We start from the raw sequence: 22,108 nt of genomic DNA, 5'->3' as shown, positions 1-22,108 counted from the left end.
GCGACATTAAATTGGAACAGTACAAATAAAAAATGGTAAGACATTTTCTATTTATTAAATTCTTCCGGATTTTGTACCGCTACTGACTATATTTGCTCCTTTCTATGCTGTCATGGCGCAAATAAGTTATGCTCCAAGCGATAGAACGCAATTTGCATTCGTCCAAGTATTCCTTGCAATAAAGGCTCATTTGTAGACAAGTCACTCTAAAAGTTTCCAAGGTGCAGGTACTGGCTTTCCGGCAGAATGCATTTACTAAATGATTCATGACTATACGTGGCAACGAGACTACCGACTTCGGATCCATCACTTAGAAAGCTTTACTCTCTATTAAAGTTTTTGGTACAATGAGCTATTAGTAGAATTACAAGTTTGGTATCTTTTTTGAAGTAGTCGAAGTTTGATTAGACCGTGGTGTATATTGCAAAAGAAAAAGTGTAAACTTTTTAAACTGAACTGTTATGATATAGCATGTAAAAACTTTATTATAAATGAAAATCATCGAAGCAATGTTTGTATCAAAAATTTCAGTAAAACATCAAAATCAGCTAAAATTTTCTAATATATACCAGGTATCAAATGATTTTTTAAATGATATTTTGAAATATTTCATATGTTTACGTTGTATGATATCTATTGAAGCGGAATTAATTATTCGTTTATATATATATATATATATATATATATATATATATAAATATATATATATATATATATATATATATATATTATGATTGTTTATTTTGACTTTGATTTTAATTTATTGAGCCAATAAAAAAATTATAATTTAATTGTTATTAAATGTAAAATAAGACTCCTTATATTACCTGTGTTCGATGGATTCAAAGATTTTCTAGTTGTCCTTTATCGAGATAGAGAAGAAGAATAATAATAAAAGAAAATAGTATATTACAAAAATTAGGTATTCTTTATTTTATATAAAAAAGGAATTAAACAATTTTCAACTTCTGCCGTTATCTTATCAATCAGCATACAAGAAAATAAATGAAATTTTTATAATAATAAGATTTTAAATCTACATAAATTTATAATAAGTGAAAACCAATTTTACTTAAACTTTCCTTTACTTGAAACAAAAAAACAACAAAACTGTAACTTTTGATTAGTCAAGCAAAACTCAATTCTTTAAATTTGAATGATAATGACCATGATGTCAACACAGATCCTTCACAGATACCAATTTCAATTGTACAAAACACTTACAGCTTTTTTTTTATTGAATTGTATGTTGGCACATACCCAGAAAAGTCCAGTCTCCTCAACGATGTGATCTCTCCTCTTTGGCACCTCGGCTTCTTCCTAACGTCTCTGCAAACCTCCTGCAGACTACACAAAAACACCTAATTCACTTCCCCAAAAACTCAGCTACTTATTTATGACACAAGGACCTCCTTTTGTCAACTTGATGCCGTAAAATTACTGTCACATATACTTCACAAAATGCCCATGGTAGATACAAGGACCTCTTTTAATTTACTTGTTATCTCCTTCTGCAAAACTATTCACTTCTTTTCACAATGCCGGTATCCAAACTCACGAACCACGCCCTATCTTCTAACAAACGACTGTTTCCTTCGATTGCCAAATTACAACTGCGTCTCCCCGCCTCCTAATCAGGCTAACCCCATTACCACTCAAATACGACTATCCAATCAAAAGCTCAAATCTTGTTTACTACTGTTAATGTTTGTTCTAAAAATTCTGTGTATCATTTGGGAAGACCAAATTACTGTTTCAGAGAAAGAATAAATAAAAATTGATTTTTCTGTCCTCAGTCTGTTAATACACAATCTATACCTGTTTCCAAAGATAAGAATATGGCCATTTAATACACAAACAATGACAAGATTAACTTACAGGTAAAATTTCTTCTAATTCTACACAAAGGGGTTTTTTGATAATTTTGTTGGAAACGGAAAAGGTCGGTTTCCAAACAAATTTCTATTCTTATCTACACTAAATCTTATCTTAAATTACTATATACAATTTGTTTATAATGATATGTTAAAATTTTATTCCGATGGATCTTTTTATTTATTTTTTTTCTTTGGTTGGGAAAGAAGAAGTATGACAAATCCCCGCCTTTGCATATGATAAAAATTTCTGAATTATGTAAGGATTGTCCTCCTATTTGTCCTCCTTCTAATATCTTTATTCCTAATATGATCTTTAGAAAATCCATTTCTACTACTTCTATTCTTTTTCTCTTTTTGCGTGATCTGCCAAACTTCTGTCCCATAAGTCATACTAGGCTCTACCAAGGTTCAATAGATTATTAATTTCGTTACTTGTCTAATATCTTTAGACCATAATAAAGAGTTTAAAATGTTTAGCGCTTTTTTTCCCTGCTGCGTTCTGTTTTCGATATCTCTTTTGGTAGTGCCTTCTTTAGATATAATAGATACGAGATATTTATATTCATTACATGTTTTTTGTTTCTAATTTGTAACTCTAGATCTTCTTCATCATCTCCTATTTTAAGATATTCTATCTTTGACATATTCATATTGAGGCCCCATTTTTCATATTTTTTTTTAGTTTTCTATACATGTAGTCCATTTCTTCCTCATCATTCGCTACGGCTACCTGATCATCTGCGAAAAATAAAGTTGTTAGACTTTTACCACCACCTATGTCTATTTTCATTCCAGATACTTATTTTCTCCACTGCTCTAGCGATGATTGAATATATATTTTAACTAAGGTCGGAGATAGACAACATCCTTGTTTAAGCCCCTTTGTTATTGGAAATGATTCAGATATAAAGTTTCCTGCTTTAACGACACTTCTTGCATTTTTGTATATATTTGCGATAGCATCCACATACTCTCTACTGAGACCTACTTTCGTCAATGTTTGAAACAGTTTTTTCAAAGGTACCGTATCGTATGCCTTCCCTAAATCTACAAATAATAGGTGGGTAGATAGATTCCTTGCTGTCGGTTTTTCGATTACCTGCTGCAAAACGAATATACCATCAGTGCACGATCTTCCTGCACGAAATACATTTTGTTCTTCTATGTCTTCGTATTCTGATTCTATTCTTTCTTTCAATATTCAATTCAATTATTCGTTTTTTTATTATATTTAAAAATTTCATGCACCTAGAGCAATGCCAACATACACGATAAACTTGTATTCTTCTTCGAGTGCATCTTTTTCATGCATTTCGGACCAAATCTAAGAGGTGTCAGAATTGTATTAGCTAAATGTGCCAGTTTTATATGAAATTTTTTGAAATTTATAAACTAATCTAGATTGGTTTATTTTAAAATAAATAACATTGGCTTAAATTGTTATTTCACAGATAAAATCAGAAAAAACGTTAAACTTAGAATATATAAAATTTCAGAAAAGGGCTTTTCAAAATACTCCACTACCAATACTAGTAGAATGAACACATTTATAAGTTTTTAGTTTGCCCGTGGCGTTAAATAGCTTTAATACTAGGGAAAAATGCCCATTATTCGTAGTTTGAATGGAAAGAAATGGTGCTGTTGATACTGCAAACAGATATAGCAAATGCTATGGCCTCCAAGCAAGATATAGTCGCAGTAATTTTTTTATATAAAAAATGCTTTCGATACAACATGCAAGTCGGTTATCCTTAAAGAACTGGTAGAAAATAATCTTACGAACAACATATTATGCTTAATAAACAACTTTTTAAATAATAGAAATTTCAGAATCACGGTTAATTGAGTATTATCTAACAACTATGTCACTGAAAATGGTGTACCCCAAAGTTCTACTTTAAGTTGTACCCTCTTTCTTCTAGCCATTAATGATATGAAAATCCACAGCTGCAACCTCATCCTTATTACAAAATTCTGTCGAGTCCCTTACTACACGATCCGAGAAAACTGACTTCAGGTACTCTTCCAATAAATCTTGCAACTTATTATTATCAACAGGTCCTCGAAGACACTTTGTCTCAGGACCATGTAACCTATGTAGAGCCATACGTTGCCATGTTACCAATTCCAACGGTAACTTGAACATCCTAATTTGCAATAATATATAATGTAACATATCTATAAATTAATAACATTTAACGGGTTTTCACCCATATAGTTTAGTGCCTCATAGCATGTATCCTTCGTTACACTGATGATGGAATTTACATTCCGAAAACGTTCTGTAATGTAATTGTGATATAGCCCGTTTGGGTATTTTATTATATACCTTTTATAAAGGATTTGAAATAACATTTTTTATTTAAAGTTTAATTTTGAATTATCTGATAACAATATAGCAATTTCTTCTGTTCAACAAACATTTAAAATTAAATGGTATGCTTAAAACATTTTGAACAGCTGCTTGTTGTTTTTAACGGTACCTATCTAGTGACATCTCCACTAGCCTGATGGGTTTACCAGAGGTTCATAAATATTCAATCAATTGTATTTCACTCAATATACGCGCATTAAGGACATTTAACCCTGCGGTGCACGGGTTGGGTCTGTCGGGCCCATTCAGGTTTTCTAATATCTCTATTCGGTCAGCGAGTCTAAGTACGGGCCTGGCGGTCTAGGTACCTTTCGATGGCATGGCCAGCTATAATCCCTCAGTTACTAATGCGTATTAAAGCAATAGTGTCGATGTTATATCTGTTTTCGTTCTCTCAGACCCAACCCGTTCCTTAATGTAAGTATTTTTTTATGAAAGTACAAAGCAAAATTTGCAGTGCATTGTTTTTAGAGCTCAGCAAAACAATGTATTCTTACGAGGGAAAGGTAAAACGTTTGCAATGTCTCTACGAGGACGTTGCAACCGACGAGGAAGAAAATTATGAAGATTCAGATTCCGATGAGTCTATTGTTGGAAAATTAGAAAATGAAGATGGTAATTATAACTCAGAGTCTGAATTCGATTTATCAGACACCGAACTAAACTTTCAAGAATGTATTCCACAAGGTGGGTCAAACCAATACCTTTATTACAATACCAAAGATGGAATGAATTGGAATAAGACATGCGGATCACGAAATGTTAGAACTAGACGAGAAAATATCATCACAAAAGCGAAAAGTTGTACAACTGAAAAGGAATGCTGGAAACTTTTTTCTAATGACAAAATTATAAAACATATTGGTGAATGTACTAATGTATATATCGAGCGTCTGTCCGTGAGATATAAAGACAGTTCCGATGCGAGGCTAACAAATATATGTGAACTAAAAGCTCTTATTGGCCTGCTTTACTTAGCTGGAGTTTACCGTGGATATAGAACTTCAATTTTTGATTTTGGGAAAAAAATGGTACGGGGATTGACATATTTCCGGCAACGATGGCTCTCCGCAGATTTAGATTTCGTACAAGGGAACAACGGAAACAAGTATACAAACTTGCAGCAGTTAGAGTCGTATTCGAGGATGTAGTTGAAAATTTTCGAAAATATTATACCATTGGCCAATATGTCACTATCGATGAGATGCTTTTAGCAAACCGGACTGATACGGTCTGAAGGTATATTCTTTGGTGAATTCTCGTACTTTCTATACTTATCAATTAGAAATCTATGCCGGTACAGAACCACCAGGTCCATATTCTATCAGTTCTGCAGCCTGCATTGGTTTACATCAATTGAAGTCGCACAAAACTTACTGACAAATCATAGTCTAACAATTGTACGCACCCTACGGAAAAACAAAAGGCATATCCCAACCGAATTTTTCTTGAACAATAGACCGCCAAAATCAACTATGTTTGGATTTACCAAAGATATGACCATATTGTCCTATATACCAAAACCAAAAAAACATGTTGTTCTTTTGTCAACCCTACACCATGATCCGACAACGGGTGACGAAAGTAAACCTGAAGTAATAAAGTTCTATAACTCTACGAAAGGTGGTGTGGACACGGTTGATTAACTTCGAGGTTCCTATACTGTCGCAAGAAATACAAAACGTTGGCCCATGGTCATCTTTTATAGATTGCTTAATGTTGCTGCAATAAATGCATTTGTGATACAGAGAACTAACAAACTGGATCTAAAAACAAGCAAAAGAAGAAGATTTTTTTTAAAACAACTAAGTCTTCAGTTAGTAACGGACAATATAAAAGAAAGAGATCAATCTCCTCATTTGGCACGAGATATAAGAGAACTTGCTGCTAAGCTCAGTGGTGTTGGACCAGTATAAGCACCTGCGGAATTGCAAAATAAAAGGGGGCGTTGTGCTTTTTGTAGAGATCGTAGGAACATACTGTTTGTTGCATATACATTGATTAAATGACTGAATAAGTTATATACAAGGTGTTTTGTAAACATCGGCCATATTGTAGTACGTAATTTCTTTTATATTTTTAGTTTTAGTATTATAATATAAGTTTATTTTCTTTTAATTTATGTAAGTTGTCTTTAGTAGTAGTTCTAGTATATGCAACGCAAAATTAAACATAAAAAATTCTTAGTTTAATTTTTGGGCTTCTCAGACCCAACCCGTTCTTACGTGTATCAAAGTATCACCCGTGTACCGAAGAGTTAATAAATTTCAAATGCATGCGAAATAAAAATTTATTCTTTTTAAAACATTTTATTTCTCAACCATCTTTATATTAGTTGAAACGATTTCCGGAGGATATCCGCCAAGACAAATTTAAAATGAAATTTTTATTACAACTTAATATTATTCGATCACTTCGTTAATTTTAAGTCTGTCCATATTTTTTGTGTTACCCTCCGAAATTTAAAAAGATACGACTCTTGACTGAAATATCAACCGAATAAAGCTATCTCTGTGCGACCAAACCGGCAGTTGCCTGACCACAGTGACCACACTACAATACGCGTCTATATTCTTTGCTACAATAAGTTTAAGATTTAAATAAGCTAAACCAAACGTAAGGTATTCTCTACTGATAACGGACAAGATATCGTAATAGACACAAAGAAATCGATGTGTCCAAAGTCCACAGTTTAGTGCTTCTTAGCCTTTCAAGGTTCTTGGCCAACGTAGTATCTGTTTAAAACGGTGTCATGATGAATTTTTTGTTTTTATTCTTCCTAGGAATTTTTTGTGGTAGTCAAGGTAAGTTATCAATTTATTGTTATTTAGTTCTTAGTAATGGTGGTATGAAACATCTCAATTATCTCTGAATATAATATTATAAGGCTGGCACGATTTATATTTGGGTTTCTGAAGGTGAGGGTTTTATGGGTGAGGTTATAATACGGCTAGTAGTATGGTTGCATTAACTTTTTTGTCAGATATTACATTTTTCTAAAACTATAATTCACTTTATTATGTCCAGTAAATTATCCTATACAGGGTGACCCATCCTATCTCGGTATCTGTACGGAATACTGGCGTTGTATTACCTAATTTTTTCTCTAAATGTTGTTTAAATTTTTATAATATTTATCGTTTTAAAATATTTTAATATAAATTGTCTTGTGGGCAATTAACTTAGCTTTAAATCTATATTAGGGTTTGCTATACCTATCTCCCTTCATTTTAGAAATATTTAAAGATTTTCTAATTTGTAAACTTTAACAATTAGGGGAAGGGCGGACAAGATGGCATACTTGGTTTATTTTCCATATATCTGAGACATAAATAGAGATAAATCATTCCTTTTGATGTATAATGATAGCCATGTCATTTTTCTACTATTCTAAGTAACAAAAAATCACTCATACAAAGAGATTTATTAAAAAAAAAATCAAAATCAAAATGTAACAAAAAACCATTTTGCCCGCCCAGTGCGGGTAAAATGGCATACACATAAACAATAGTGTTAAATACAAAAATAATTATAAATTTTTATTTTTACGAAGAAAAAAAATTGAAATTAAACATTTTAGTTCATACAAATTCGCAAATAAATTGTTTTGCTTTTTTGGGAAGTCCAGCACATTCTGAATGTGACCAGTTTTGGCAAATTTGGCATCTTAACCATCCTTCATTAGATTTGGAGCTACTAAACGTATCATTGCAGTAAATGCAAGTGCAGTCCTCTTGTTCATCATCATCAATACCAAAGGGTTCTTCTTCATCACTTGATATATTGTTCAGTATTGGTCTGGTCACAATATTTCTCTTGTCTGTTCTCTCCGACTGATGTCTATCTTTGTTCACAATGCGCCTTCCATCACTTTAATCATTGACTATGTTTTTTTCACGACGTCCCCTTTTCTGCTTTTTATTTCTTGTGCTTTTTTTTCATTTTCTTTTTCGCGAAGATATTTCAGGAAGGGGCTCTCGGTTAATACATCTTGGTATTGACCAGATTTACGTTTGGTAGATTTTCTTACATTACTCTGAGGTACCGGTGCCAATTCCATCAGGATTCCTTCAATAGATTCATCTTTAGAACCAGATGCCGATGGTTCTTGGACATCATGATGATCGTAAGTTGCAGCGTGAAGAACATTAACATCAGCAGGTAAAGATGTAGAAGCAATGTCAGGTTTAATAGTAGAATTAGGCACATCCTCAGGCACATCTGTAGTTGCACTAGGCAAAAATGCATGCTCCGGAAAAATGTCACGATTTATAGGTGATATTCCTGTAGCCCGAAAACCATTTATTGCGATTTCAATATTTACTGTTTTCTCATATACTTTCTGGAAGAGACTGGACACTTGATATATGGTTATTGCACGACCAGGATTTTCTCTGAGCCAATGAGTAACAGCTTGACTATAATATTTATGGAGTGGTCCGAAAAACGCAACATCCAATGGCTGAAGGCGGTGCGTGCAGTGTGCCGGCAGGCAAAGTAATACCACTGAATTCTGTTTAGCTAATTCTAAAGCTTCGTAGCTTTTATGGCTGGAGTGTCCGTCTAAAATTAATAATGCTTTCTGCGCAGGATTCGGCCTGACATGGTCAATGAAATGTTGCATCCACCTTATGAACAAATCTCCGGTCATGTATCCTGATTCATTATGCAATTTTAATATTCCTACAGGTACGCCGTCATATAAAAGTGGGTTAAATCTTTTTCGGGGGAAAATTATTGATGGTGGCACGTAAGGTTCCGCACTTCCTGTACAAGTCATGCGTCGTTTGTTCTTCCTCTGCGTATAGCTTTTTTAGGTAGTCAATCCACGTATCCTTTGGTTGTATTATATTCCGTATTCCACAATACGGTATATAATAATATATGGTATGCCATTTAAAATAAAAATATTACTCAATGTTACTTGTAGACTAAATTCAACTAAAATACTAAAACAATCAAGTCATGAAATGATAAAATTTAAATGCTACTGTTGACAATATCTAGGCTAGGTATATCGCCGATTTTGGTGATTTGTACCAAGGGGTACTTGTTAAAGCTCAAAAATTAAAAAATCTTTATAGATTTCAAAATGAAGGTAGATAAGTATCGGAAACCCTAATATAGCTTGAAAGCTAAGTAAATTTTTCACCCGACAGACTAATAAAATATAGGCTATTTCGTTTAAAATAAGTATGTTATTTCAGCTTAAATTTGCTAATAGAACAATGTAATATTAACATCTGTTTAAATATGACAAATAGATGGATAAATAGATTCGTAAACGTTGAATTTTTTCTAAAACCTTACATTTTTAGAAAAATCGAAATCATAAAAACATCCTGTATTTAGTTATAAGAAAATCATGTAAAAGTATAGCTTATTTTTAACGTACAATTTAAAAATTTCATCAAATATAGGGTGTTCTATGTGAAAAATATAACTTTGATATAGCACTCTTTGTTGGAGCACCCTGTAAAATTTTTATTATTTTAAATTGAAGTGTTAATAGCTCTATATAGTTACGTAAAGAAAAATCTTTGGATATTAAGTCGTTTTTAGTACAGAGACCGAGGCGTATAGGATGTGCCACCCTGTATATTTATTTCTTTTTAAAATTCTTTAAAACACATATAAAAACTATTAGTTTAGAAATACCAAAAACAAAAATAAATAGTTTTAAAACAGTTCTTAAAAATTAAAAAGTATTTCAGTATAATTAATAAAGTTAAAATGTACAAAAGAAGTCGAATTCGACTGTTTTAAGATTTTAATATATTTTTTTTTAAAACGAAATTTACATCTGGTGGATATCTGTTGCAATCTGGCAACTAGTTCTGACTATATTGCCAAATCTATCCGTTAATCTATCAAAGGAAAATTACCAAAAAAATTGTCTAATGATTAACTGCAATTAATATCGAACGAAACAAATATCTATTCGTTCGTGTTCTATATAAACTAAAAAATTACAGAATCCATAAAATAATATAATAAAAATGTTGTTTTTAAAAGCTTTCTGTCTCTTTATATTTGAAGCATACAACTAATACATTATAAGGATATGGCAACACTGCCAAACACCAATATGTCGTTTCTTGAAACTTCATTTGAGGCTAACATCATGTGGCTCCATTATTATTAATGTCCATGAGCGCCGGCGGACACCGGAAGTGCCACATTCAGAACAACATTATATTTTAAGGCAGCGTCATCAAAAACCTACAGCTTCGTAGTTTCAGATGTTTATCCGCCATTACTTTTAATCAAAACTTGCCGCGCTTTACCCTGTATATATTTCAATTTTTATTATTATCTATTTCTATTACCTGTTTCATCTTACCCTTCTATCGGTATACCTATACCCATTTTCGGACATAGACCTCTTTCAACTCTTTCTGTCGATCTCTATCCTGAGCAACATACTTTCAATTTGTTTCGTCTATTTTTTTCTTGTTCCGTCTTACCTTCAATCGTCTTACCTGTAAGGTCTCCAATATTTTATTGTGGCGTTCCAACGTTGGTCTTTTTATCTAACAGTGTGGCCTGCGAAGCTCTTGTTGTGATATCCTGGACTTTTGTTTTTGGTCTTAACCAGTAGCTTTACTTTCTGTTGTGGCTAGTTTGTTTATATTTGTCTGTTTAGGGTCCAAATTCCAAGTTTCTATGTGGGTAGATCACACAGAGTTGGCAAATCCCACTCCAACCAGTTGTAAATAATTCTCATAAACAGTTTTTGCACTTGAGTGGACAACGATATAGTTCCCTGATTGTTTAGGTCACATTTGTCCCGTTTTTTGTATATAAATAATAGTGACTCTGGTTCCAGTCTTCAAAAATTTTGCTGCAATGGAGACACCTATTAAGTAGCTCTGGGATTGTTACTGTTTTGCTTTATCATCGGTTTATCTAATATTATTGATAGGTCCATTCTTCACATTTATTTCAAAAGATATTTCTTCAAGTGATATTTAAATTATTTTTTTCTATACATTGGATATTTCCTAATTGAATTCTTTTCTCACACTGTTGTTGTTGTTGTTTGTTTGGGTTTATGTGACTGCGTACACTGAATCCATTCGCCAATTTTACAAATTTTACTCAATAAACATTGTTTCCTAAACAATTATATTCTAAATCTAATACTAGTATTGATCTCTGATATATAGTCTTTAGTAATTTGTTTATAATTATTTTCTTTGTATTAGCTTTTTTTTTATTTATTCATATATAGAACACAATGAGGTCTTCAGAGTTCCACAGCACACTCTTCTGCAGCTATCTAGGATTGGCAGGTTGATTAAAATAACGACGACTTATTACTATTTTCTTTTTTTCTTGTTAAAAAAATAGCTAAGATTTAGGATTATTGAATATATTGTCCTTAGTGTTACTACCTTACAGGGATGAAGCTGAATATACAGTTGAAAATATAATAAAAAATAATAAAGCGGAAGCCTAGAATGTAGATGCTTTGATAAGCACATTTTTATCACTTGCGTATATTGATAATTTCCTTTTTTATATTAAGATGTTGTTTTTATATTTTTTGTTTCTCATAAGTCCATGAATAATTTTTTTGTCACCAACCATGCAAAAATAATTCTTCTTAATAATGTTTCAGGTCGGTCATACCATGGGCTAAGTAGCAGCGAGTCCAATTATTTAGACCAAGAAAGTTCAAATAGTATAGATCTTTACGAATATCCCAAAATAGGAGATGTCGGCTTTTTCTGGAAATTAAAAGATCGAACCACTTTAACAACTTCAACTACAACGCCACGTACAACAACCTATACGACTACAACAACTACCACTTATCCAACAACCTATCCGAATATAATAACTTCAACTACAACATCACGTACAACAACCTATCCGAATACAACAACTACCACTTATCCAACAACCTATCCGAATATAATAACTTCAACTACAACATCACGTACAACAACCTATCCGAATACAACAACTACCACTTATCCAACAACTACTTTAACAACTTCAACTACAAAACCACGTACAACAACCTATCCGACTACAACAACTACCACTTATCCAACAACCACTTTAACAACTTCAACTACAACGTCACCTACAACAACGCGAAGACCTGTACCACCAAATATTATAATTACAAATTGCATCAAGTGTATATTTTTAAATATAAATATGTAAATTGATTCTTTGGCAATAACACAATGGTAGAAATGAAGTAATCAACAAACTTAAAAATGTGGACTTGCATTTGATAACTAAGTAGATATTGGAGAGTAATTTCATGTAAAATTAAACATTTTTTCAAAAATTAACCACTACACCCTTAGTTTTAATTGATTTTCCTAATAAAATATATACAAAAATTTATATTGGGTTATAATTGTATCAATCCACTTCACAGACATGTCCTGCCTAAGTGTTTCCCATAACGCCTTCTTTTGACTTCCTTACCTACTTCTTCCACTAATAGGCGAGCGGTTTACCCCTCAAAAGACGCTTAGAAACAGAATATACTGACTAAAATTCTTTTTGCATTTCTAATGCACCAAACGTTTTTTGTTCGATTCTATATATTTTTCCAAGATGAAATGTATTTTTTTTTTAATTTTTACAAGTGGGCCGGCAATTGTTATTAACAAATAACTAATACAAAAAATCAATTTCACCGAATTGCTTCGGAATCAATTTTTTAGGTGTATCTCATCAAAATAAACACTTTTTCTGTCTTGATAATTTTTCGAAAAATGCTTCCTTTTCGAGTTATTTGCATTTTTTTGTTGAAAAATCGCCTTAATTAGTGATTTTTGGGATTTTTTTTCTAAAAAACTACTAAATGAATTGCAATTCTACAAATAGCTTTATAATCTTTAAACCGTCGAGTACAAGTTAGAATATTTTGACAAGGATAATTTTTTTCTATCTTGCTAAAAACGTGGACCCAAATATTTCGAATATGCCTTTCGAGCAGTCTACCGCTAAGTGTGTACAGCGGTTGCGGCGATACAGGCGTGCGGCACGTAGAAATATTTGTTTAAATTTAAAAAATTAATTCAATACAAATATTACGTACAATTTATTAAAAAAAAAGATATTTCTAATTATTTTTATATGGACATATTGTAATTAAAACAATTACGATTAATTTTTTACAATGCTATAATAATGTAATTTTTCTTCTTCTAGTCACGTGGTGACTATATTATTGAATGTTTTATTACAGTGAAATACATTAAGCAATATATAATTAATTTTCATTGAAAAATATAATAAAATTAAAATATAATATTAATTATACATCGTTTTCATTGTCAATAATTTGAAAATTTTGGTCAACAGCAACAGGATTTCCATCTAATAAGCTGATTTCATTGTCTTCAATAGAGTCGTCTTTAACATTTTTACAATTCTATCTAAACTAGTTTCGCCTTCAAAATAATTAAAATCGAAACAACTATTTTCCATTGTCCAACCATGGGTTAATGGATCAAGAGATGAAATAATATTGTTTTTTGCTTGAATCCATTCATTTATTTGCCACTTTGCTCTTAAGTAATGTTGTAATAATTCTGGTTTCGAAGGTGGTAATTTTTCATTAGATGCATTTTTTTTAGCGCCTACAGCACCTCAACCGCTGTACACGCTTAGCGGGATACTCTCGAAAGGCATATTCGAAATATTTGGGTCCACGTTTTTAGCGAGATAGAAACCATTTATCCTTGTCAAAATATTCTAACTTGTACTCCACGGTTTAAAGATTTTAAAGTTATTTGTAAAATTGCAATTCATTTAGTAGTTTTTTAGAAAAAAATCCCAAAAATCACTAATTACGGCATTTTTCAACAAAAAAATGCAAATAACTCGAAAAGGAAGCATTTTTCGAAAAATTATCAAGAAAGACAAAGTGTTTATTTTGATGAGATACACCTAAAAAAATTGATTCCGAAACAATTCGGTGAAATTGCTTTTTTGTATAAGTTATTTGTTAATAACAATTGCCGGCCCACTTGTTAAAATTTAAAAAAAATACATTTTATCTTGGAAAAATATATAGAATCGAATAAAAAAGGTTTGGTGCATTAGAAATGCAAAAAGAATTTTAGTCGGTTGATGCTCTGCTTATAGGGGTAAACCGCTCGCCTATAATAGTATCACACCTACACTACCCTAATATATTCATTGCATATATTCCTTTTTTTTTTGTTCAACTTTTAACATTTAGTTTCTTACATCATAACTGGTCTTATGGTAGCTGTATAGAATTTCTTTCCGTTTGTCATTGGTAGCCATTGATTTTATTGTATGCGTTATTTTTTTCCTGGCAGTTATCTGTTGTACACCGTTTGTACTGGAGCCAATTGGTTGTTGGTCAAAGTGAAAAATAAAGCATGTTATAGTTTGAAACCATTTGTTGGTCTAGAAGTAAGGTTTTTTGATGGATTAATACACGATTTATCATTTTTTAACCCCTTTTGACTTATTTCATCCCTTATAATAAGGCACCCGCTGTTATTATAAAAAAAAAAACATTTAATGACATTTTATGACATTAAATATAATAAATTGGCATATTTTATTTTATTTAACTCAAATATTTCATATCCCTAATTTTGAAACCTTATAATCATCCGTTATTACGAAAAAAAAAAGAAAATTTGTTTACCATCTTAAATGTACAATTATATTAAATCGATATCTCTTTATCACGTTCTTAAATATTTTATTTCCATTTGTTTCAACCTTTATCAATCATTCACTTTCACAAGAAAATTAATGAAAAAATCGTTTAAGGATATATTTATACAAAAATTTGAAAAACATGGAAGGAAAATTATAAAAAAACATGATGTTGATCACGGGAGCCTCAAAAAAACTCCTCTTCCAAGCCAAATTTTGCTAAAAATATAAATTTTAGGACCCCAAAAATATGCAAAAAAGTTTACCACTAATACCTCTGGGCTACCCCTAAAATACCTCTTCAAAGGGGGAGGGGAACGGCCAAAACTTGATTTCTATGAGATGACTTCTAAGAATCTGTACTAGGTAGAAAAAAATGTAGCTGAGATAATTTTAAACAAAAATGTTTATTAGCACTTTTTGTGTATAATGAACCATTCTCTTAGAAACAATTTTTGAATAAACAATAGATTTTGAATGTAAGTTCTGCGCGCGAAATCAATTTTAAATAAAATTTGTATCAACTCGACCGGAAAAATCTTTTGATCAGAATGACCTATCGAAAAAATCAAAATGCAAAAAAATTTACTACATGGATCAAATGAACTAAAACTGTAGGGATAAAGTCGTACCTATAAAACATTTTGAATTTACAGTTAAAAAAATAAGGGTCATTCATCGAGATAAAAAATATCCAATCTCCTAATTTGGACCAACAAAGACACTTTTACAAAATTTTATTGATATCGGTTCAGTTCTGGTTTTTGAATATTAGCTTGGACAAACACCGTGACACAAAATTTTTGTAAATAAAGATTATGAAAACAATCTGTAGCTATTATTCCTCGGCCAAAATCGCTTTATCAATGTTGAATTTCGTATATTATCTACATCATGTCTCCGTTTATATTTGACATGGGAGATACAGAAATTTAAAACGATATTTAAGTGTCGTTCAAACAAAGTTTGAGATTAAAATAAACTAAAAGAAAGACTTTGTTTACTGATTGTCCGAATTAGATATCACAAGAAATCAAATTATATCAGGGTACTATTATTTAGTCTTTTAAAACCAGTCATTGGTAAAGTCTTGATTCAAACGTTATCATGTTCACTTTAGTTTTAGTCTTGGTACTATCGTTTTGTAGTAGTGAAGGTAAGTTGTAAATTAATTAATAATTCTTAGTTAAGTAACAGTTATTTATGCAACAAGTGTCATTATTATAATTTTTTTATTTTATCTGTGTGTGGGGTCGACTTCCCTAATTACATTATCCATAAGTTTCTGTCTTGAGAGATACCAAAATTAATACCCACATATGCTGTCTAAGAGTCTCCACCAGGCTTATTTGGTGTTCCTCTTGTACTTCTTTTAGGAACTTTTAAATTAGCAGTATGTCATATTGAGTGATTAAAGTATCGACTAACCTATCACCTCTTAACTAAACTATCTTAACCTACTGGGATTTTCCGATTAATTTTTATATTACCTCTTACTGTAGCATTAATTAACGCCACCCCTAGACATCAGCTAATATACTCATTCTTTATTATATCCTTTTTTGTCACTCTATTCATCTCTTTTTGACAACTTCTTTTTGTGAACTAGTATTTTATTATTTTGTTGTCTGATACATTTAATCTTCTGAATAAAACTGGTTTTTTAATATCCTGGCATAAGTTAATTAGGTGGGCGTATGGTCCATCGTGATAGAATGTTCACTTAATGCACAGGCTTGTACGTTATTCAGATTAATGTCACTCTTGTGCGATGTTAATATTCCGGATAAATTTCTGGACGTTTCTTCCAATATATACTTTATTGCAATTATTACGGGGTAGAGAATACACCACATTGGAGCTTTTTTTAATATTTAAGGGTGTTTTTTGTTTGGTGTGTAATTTCGATATTGTTTTTATATTTCTGGTTCCAATTTTGATATTAGGTTTATCTCTAAATATATTTAACAGTCAATTTGTCAAACCTGAAATACGTATTTTGGTTGTTTGACCTATGATCAAGCTAAAATATTGAGAACAGAAAGAAATTACAACAAAAGACTGTTTCTAGGAATGTTTTTAATTAAAACTACACAAAACACCTTAAACAAAAGAGAAGACATTGAAAATATTAGTGGTATATACAGTAATCTTCTTTTAATGAATAAAACAACAACTATAAAAGTTCTTATAAAAATTACACAGATTAGAGGGATTATTCCAAGTTCAAATGAAATTATATTTTTTTATTTGTGTTTGGTTTTTCATTTCTCAATTACTTAAGGGCCGATTGTTCGAACGCTAATTAAAACTTGATTGTAATCAAATATTTAATTAAATACGTTACATTTTGAGGTTATGTTGACTGATTTATTTTATTCAATTGTATTATTTTGCGTTTTAATTTAAAATAAACCATAATTAAACTCTTTCTGATGTTAATTTCATGTTTTTATTTACAAATCAATAATAAGCAATTTTTAATAATTTTAACAGCTGCTCTGACGTATTTGATTGTAATTAAATATTTGATTACAATCAAGTTTTGATTAGCGTTCGAACAATCGGCACTAAGGGCTCAACTAAGCAAAATAAACTCTATTGCTTGTTTAATAACTGCAAACGAAACATTTAGTTAGCAAATTAGTAAAATGTCGTCAAATGTTAAGTAATTCTGTTAATTTTATAGTAACATCCTCACAAGGGTAAGCCTGTTGAAGATACAAGTTCATTATCTAATGTAGTTTTTTGTTTTCATTTTTAGTATGTTTTGAGAAATAGTTAAATAAGCTTGAATCCTTAACAAACCTAAAAGAGCTTTACTTAAAAGCTCTTTATATTTTGTGTTTTGTAGCCAGTATTTGGCTACAAAACACAAAATATCCATATATACATATATATATATATATATATATATATATATATATATATATATATATATATATATATATATATATAGATATATATATATATATATATATATAGAAAAAGTAGTACAAAGTTTTTTGACTAGTTTGGAAAAAATATATGTAAGTACTTTTTTCTTTTTGGGTGTGGTAGTCAATAAAAACAGAGCTTTGCTAAGGCGTACTATTTATTCTGAATCCAAGCTTTCGGTGGTTTTTTGCCACCTTTATCAAGGTCTACAAAGAAAATTACTATGTTGTAACAATTTGAATGGAGCCAAAAAAAGGCTATAAAAAACTATAAAAAACTTACCCGAATGTAAGATTCGCGGCATAAACAACAACTTTAAATAACATGATAATACTGAAGTTGCAACTAAACTTAAAAAAGTTATTGTTAAAAAAACACTTTAAAGATTAATAAATACGTTAAAAGTTAAAAACAAAATGAAGGACGACATGTTAAAACAGTCGTCGCTGCAGGCTTGATTTCAGTCACATTTCACGAGCAGAAAGAGAAAGTGGGTGGACAATTATTGTTTAAATAGTTAGGAGAAAATACAAAAAACAACTTTGAAAATAACGTCTCACAAAATACTGTTTATGAATTTTGAGTACTACCAACTGTATTACCAACTTAAAAATAAGCGGGAAATTAAAAATGTTATTTATAACATAAGCAATCGAAAGAAAATAGTATTTAGTAAATAGGTTTAGAAAAAATAATAACTCAAACAAAACAAAACTAAATTAGTAACTGAAGTTTGATCACAAGTATTCAAATAATACTGAAATTTAAAAAAAAGAAAAGAAACAAAGAAAACTCTGAGATGCAAAATAGCTCAGTCAAAAGTCAATATAAAATTGTAAATTTTGCTAAGATTCTGGATCTCAGATCTCTTATTAACATTGTTATTATCACTCTTGCTGATATGTACCATCTCTAAGAAAGTTCTCTTAAATTTATTTTTCTATCTTATGGTCTAGATCGATAGTATGCTCTGCCAAAGCACAAGTAGGTTTGTTTAATCTACAATCACTCTTATGAGAAATAATACGGCTAGACAGATTCCTTCCAGTTTCACCAATGTACGTGGATGGACATTCAGTACATTGAATGCAATAAACAACATCTGTAGTCTCTAGAGTGGTTAGGGTTTGTTTTATTTTGCTATACAGCTGACGTATGGTTTTGATGTTCTTGTTAGCTATTTTGATATTCTTAAAGTCTTTAAAAATCTTAGTAAGTTCAACGGTTAGTTTTGGAATATATGGAAGGGCATAAAAATACACACTTGTTGGAGCAGAATTATTTTGTGCTGAGGGCACTGATTGTGACATAGTAAGTCTGTTGTTTCTATTAACAAAGGGAACATTAAAAATTAATTTATTAATCAGTTTTAGAGGATATGAATTTTCAACAAAAATATTACGTAAGAGGTTGAGATCATGTTGGAGATAATCCGGATGGGATAACCTTTTGACACGTTCTTTCATCGCTAGGACTAAATTAGTTTTCATCCTAGGAGGATGGTGAGAGTAGTAGCTTATGGATCTATTGCTACATATGGGTTTTCTATACCATTGTGTTTTCACAACATTATCCTCACATCTATGCAATTTCATGTCAAGGAAAGGCAAAGATCCCTCCCGCTCCTCCTCGCACGTGAATTGCAAGTGTGAGTTTTGTTGGTTGAACACATTTAACGTAGAATGTATGGAGTCTGCAGGTAGTGCCAAGATTAAGTCATCTGGATGACTTAATGACAAAATAATTCTGCTCCAACAAGTGTGTATTTTTATGCCCTTCCATATATTCCAAAACTAACCGTTGAACTCACTAAGATTTTTAAAGACTTTAAGAATATTAAAATAGCTAATAAGAACATCAAAACCATACGTCAGCTGTATAGCAAAATAAAACAACCCCTAACCACTCTAGAGACTACAGATGTTGTTTATTGCATTCAATGTACTGAATGTCCATCCACGTACATTGGTGAAACTGGAAGGAATCTGTCTAGCCGTATTATTTCTCATAAGAGTGATTGTAGATTAAACAAACCTACTTGTGCTTTGGCAGAGCATACTGTCGATCTAGACCATAAGATAGATTTCAACATTGTAAAAATATTAGCCAGAGAGAAAAATAAATTTAAGAGAATTTTCTTAGAGATGGTACATATCAGCAAGAGTGATAATAACAATCTTAATAAGAGATCTGAGATCCAGAATCTTAGCAAAATTTACAATTTTATATTGACTTTTGACTGAGCTATTTTGCATCTCAGAGTTTTCTTTGTTTCTTTTCTTTTTTTTAAATTTCAGTATTATTTGAATACTTGTGATCAAACTTCAGTTACTAATTTAGTTTTGTTTTGTTTGAGTTATTATTTTTTCTAAACCTATTTACTAAATACTATTTTCTTTCGATTGCTTATGTTATAAATAACATTTTTAATTTCCCGCTTATTTTTAAGTTGGTAATACAGTTGGTAGTACTCAAAATTCATAAACTGTATTTTGTGAGACGTTATTTTCAAAGTTGTTTTTTGTATTTTCTCCTAACTATTTAAACAATAATTGTCCACCCACTTTCTCTTTCTGCTCGTGAAATGTGACTGAAATCAAGCTTGCAGCGACGACTGTTTTAACATGTCGTCCTTCATTTTGTTTTTAACTTTTAACGAATTTATTAATTTTTAAAGTGTTTTTTTAACAATAACTTTTTTAAGTTTAGTTCAGTATTATCATGTTATTTAACGTTGTTGTTTATGCCACGAATCTTACATTCGGGTAAGTTTTTTATAGTTTTTTATAGCCTTTTTTTGGCACCATTCAAATTGTTACAACATAGTAATTTTCTTTGTAGACCTTGATAAAGGTGGCAAAAAACCACCGAAAGCTTGGATTCAGAATAAATAGTACGCCTTAGCAAAGCTCTGTTTTTATTGACTACCACACCCAAAAAGAAAAAAGTATTTACATATATATATATATATATATATATATATATATATATATATATATATATATATATATATATGGGTTAAACCACGTCGATCATCACTGCACCGAGCTTTCGACATTCTCTTTGATGTCTTCTTCAGGGCTTCCGGGGTCTCAGTCTCCCGAGCCCTATGCTGATCACTAATTAAATGCATTACTGTAATCAAAGTTCAACTTTTTACCAATTTAGTTAACTTTCTAGTTATAGGTCGTTCTTACTACCTATTGGATAGCAGCCAGCCTAATGATTCGAAACCAGAAATTTCTATCAGCATAAATTCTTCCGAAGACGAAATCAATGCTAATATATTTCACAAAATGGAGGATGACGGTTTAAGTATATTAAAGGTACCACCACCACCTCCTCCAACTACAGAAACTCCAACTACAGAAACTCCAACTACAGAAACTCCACCTACACCTTCTACAACTCCATTTACCACAACTCCTGCGACTCCTACAACACGAAAGCCACAACCACCAATTATTAATATTACCAATTGCATTAAATGTATATTTTTATTATAAATCTGTAAATTATTTGTTTGTAATAAACGGTGTATAGATCACGCCATAAAATTATTCATTCATTCTTAATTTAAAAAGCAATCTCTATATGATCATTTCTTTAGAAGGCAGTGTAGGAAGCTGTCAAATAATTTATCAAGATTCAAACTAATCTAAATAATAGATCGGTCAATACACATATACAGCAGCAAATATTAACTCACAGTAAGTACTCAAGTTGCAAAAGTTTTTAAGATCTTATTTCTTAGGAGGATCAGTCTCTTTTAGTTATGTTATCTTCTTAATGACTAATGACCTCTCCATTTTTTCCTGTCTCAGTTTTTCCCTGTCATTCTCTTACTCTTACACTTTCCAAGTCTTCTTCAACTTCTTCGAGCCACTTTGATCTAGGTCTTCCCTTTTTCTTTCTTCCTGGATTCTACTCTATCATCGCTTATGTCACTGCTTCATCTCCGGCTCTCTAAATATGACCTAGCCTTCTAGTTATACACTACTTTATTTTAGCAACGATATTTTTTTGCAATACTTTCTTAATATCTGCATTTGTCCTGCTTCTATATTTATTTTAATGTGCTTTTGTTGATCGTAGTATGGTTCCCATGAATTTTCCTTCCACTATTCATAAGTCTTCTTCCTCTTCGTCTTTACATGTCATATATAATAATACTGGTATAATTATTGTATTATATATGTTTATCTTAGTTTTCTCAGTAAGTATTTTGCTTTTTAAGTAATCCTTT

General features: G+C 31.1%; 3 protein-coding genes across 5 annotated transcripts in view; 2 read left to right on the top strand and 1 right to left on the bottom strand.

Annotated features, from left to right (window-relative positions):
• Window positions 1-22,108, bottom strand: part of LOC140434177 (uncharacterized) — a 929,087-nt gene that overhangs the window by 487,211 nt on the left and 419,768 nt on the right. The window lies entirely within an intron of this gene.
• Window positions 6,778-12,618, top strand: LOC140433181 (uncharacterized). The gene is made up of 2 exons (XM_072521222.1): window positions 6,778-7,055; window positions 11,876-12,618. The coding sequence occupies exons 1-2, from the start codon at window positions 7,004-7,006 to the stop codon at window positions 12,427-12,429; spliced, it is 606 nt and encodes a 201-aa protein (XP_072377323.1). The 5' UTR covers window positions 6,778-7,003; the 3' UTR covers window positions 12,430-12,618.
• On the top strand, window positions 15,852-21,422 carry LOC140434175 (uncharacterized). Of its 2 annotated transcripts, none has more exons than XM_072522242.1 (2): window positions 15,852-16,081; window positions 21,049-21,422. In XM_072522242.1, the coding sequence occupies exons 1-2, from the start codon at window positions 16,033-16,035 to the stop codon at window positions 21,366-21,368; spliced, it is 369 nt and encodes a 122-aa protein (XP_072378343.1). In that variant the 5' UTR covers window positions 15,852-16,032; the 3' UTR covers window positions 21,369-21,422. The 2 variants fall into 2 exon arrangements, with proteins under 2 accessions (XP_072378343.1, XP_072378342.1); XM_072522241.1 differs by having other exon boundaries at window positions 15,861-16,081; window positions 21,043-21,422.

This window comes from Diabrotica undecimpunctata, chromosome 2 (genome assembly GCF_040954645.1).
Source record: "Diabrotica undecimpunctata isolate CICGRU chromosome 2, icDiaUnde3, whole genome shotgun sequence".
NCBI lineage: Eukaryota > Metazoa > Arthropoda > Insecta > Coleoptera > Chrysomelidae > Diabrotica > Diabrotica undecimpunctata.
This window is presented reverse-complemented; position numbering and strand designations above follow the sequence as displayed.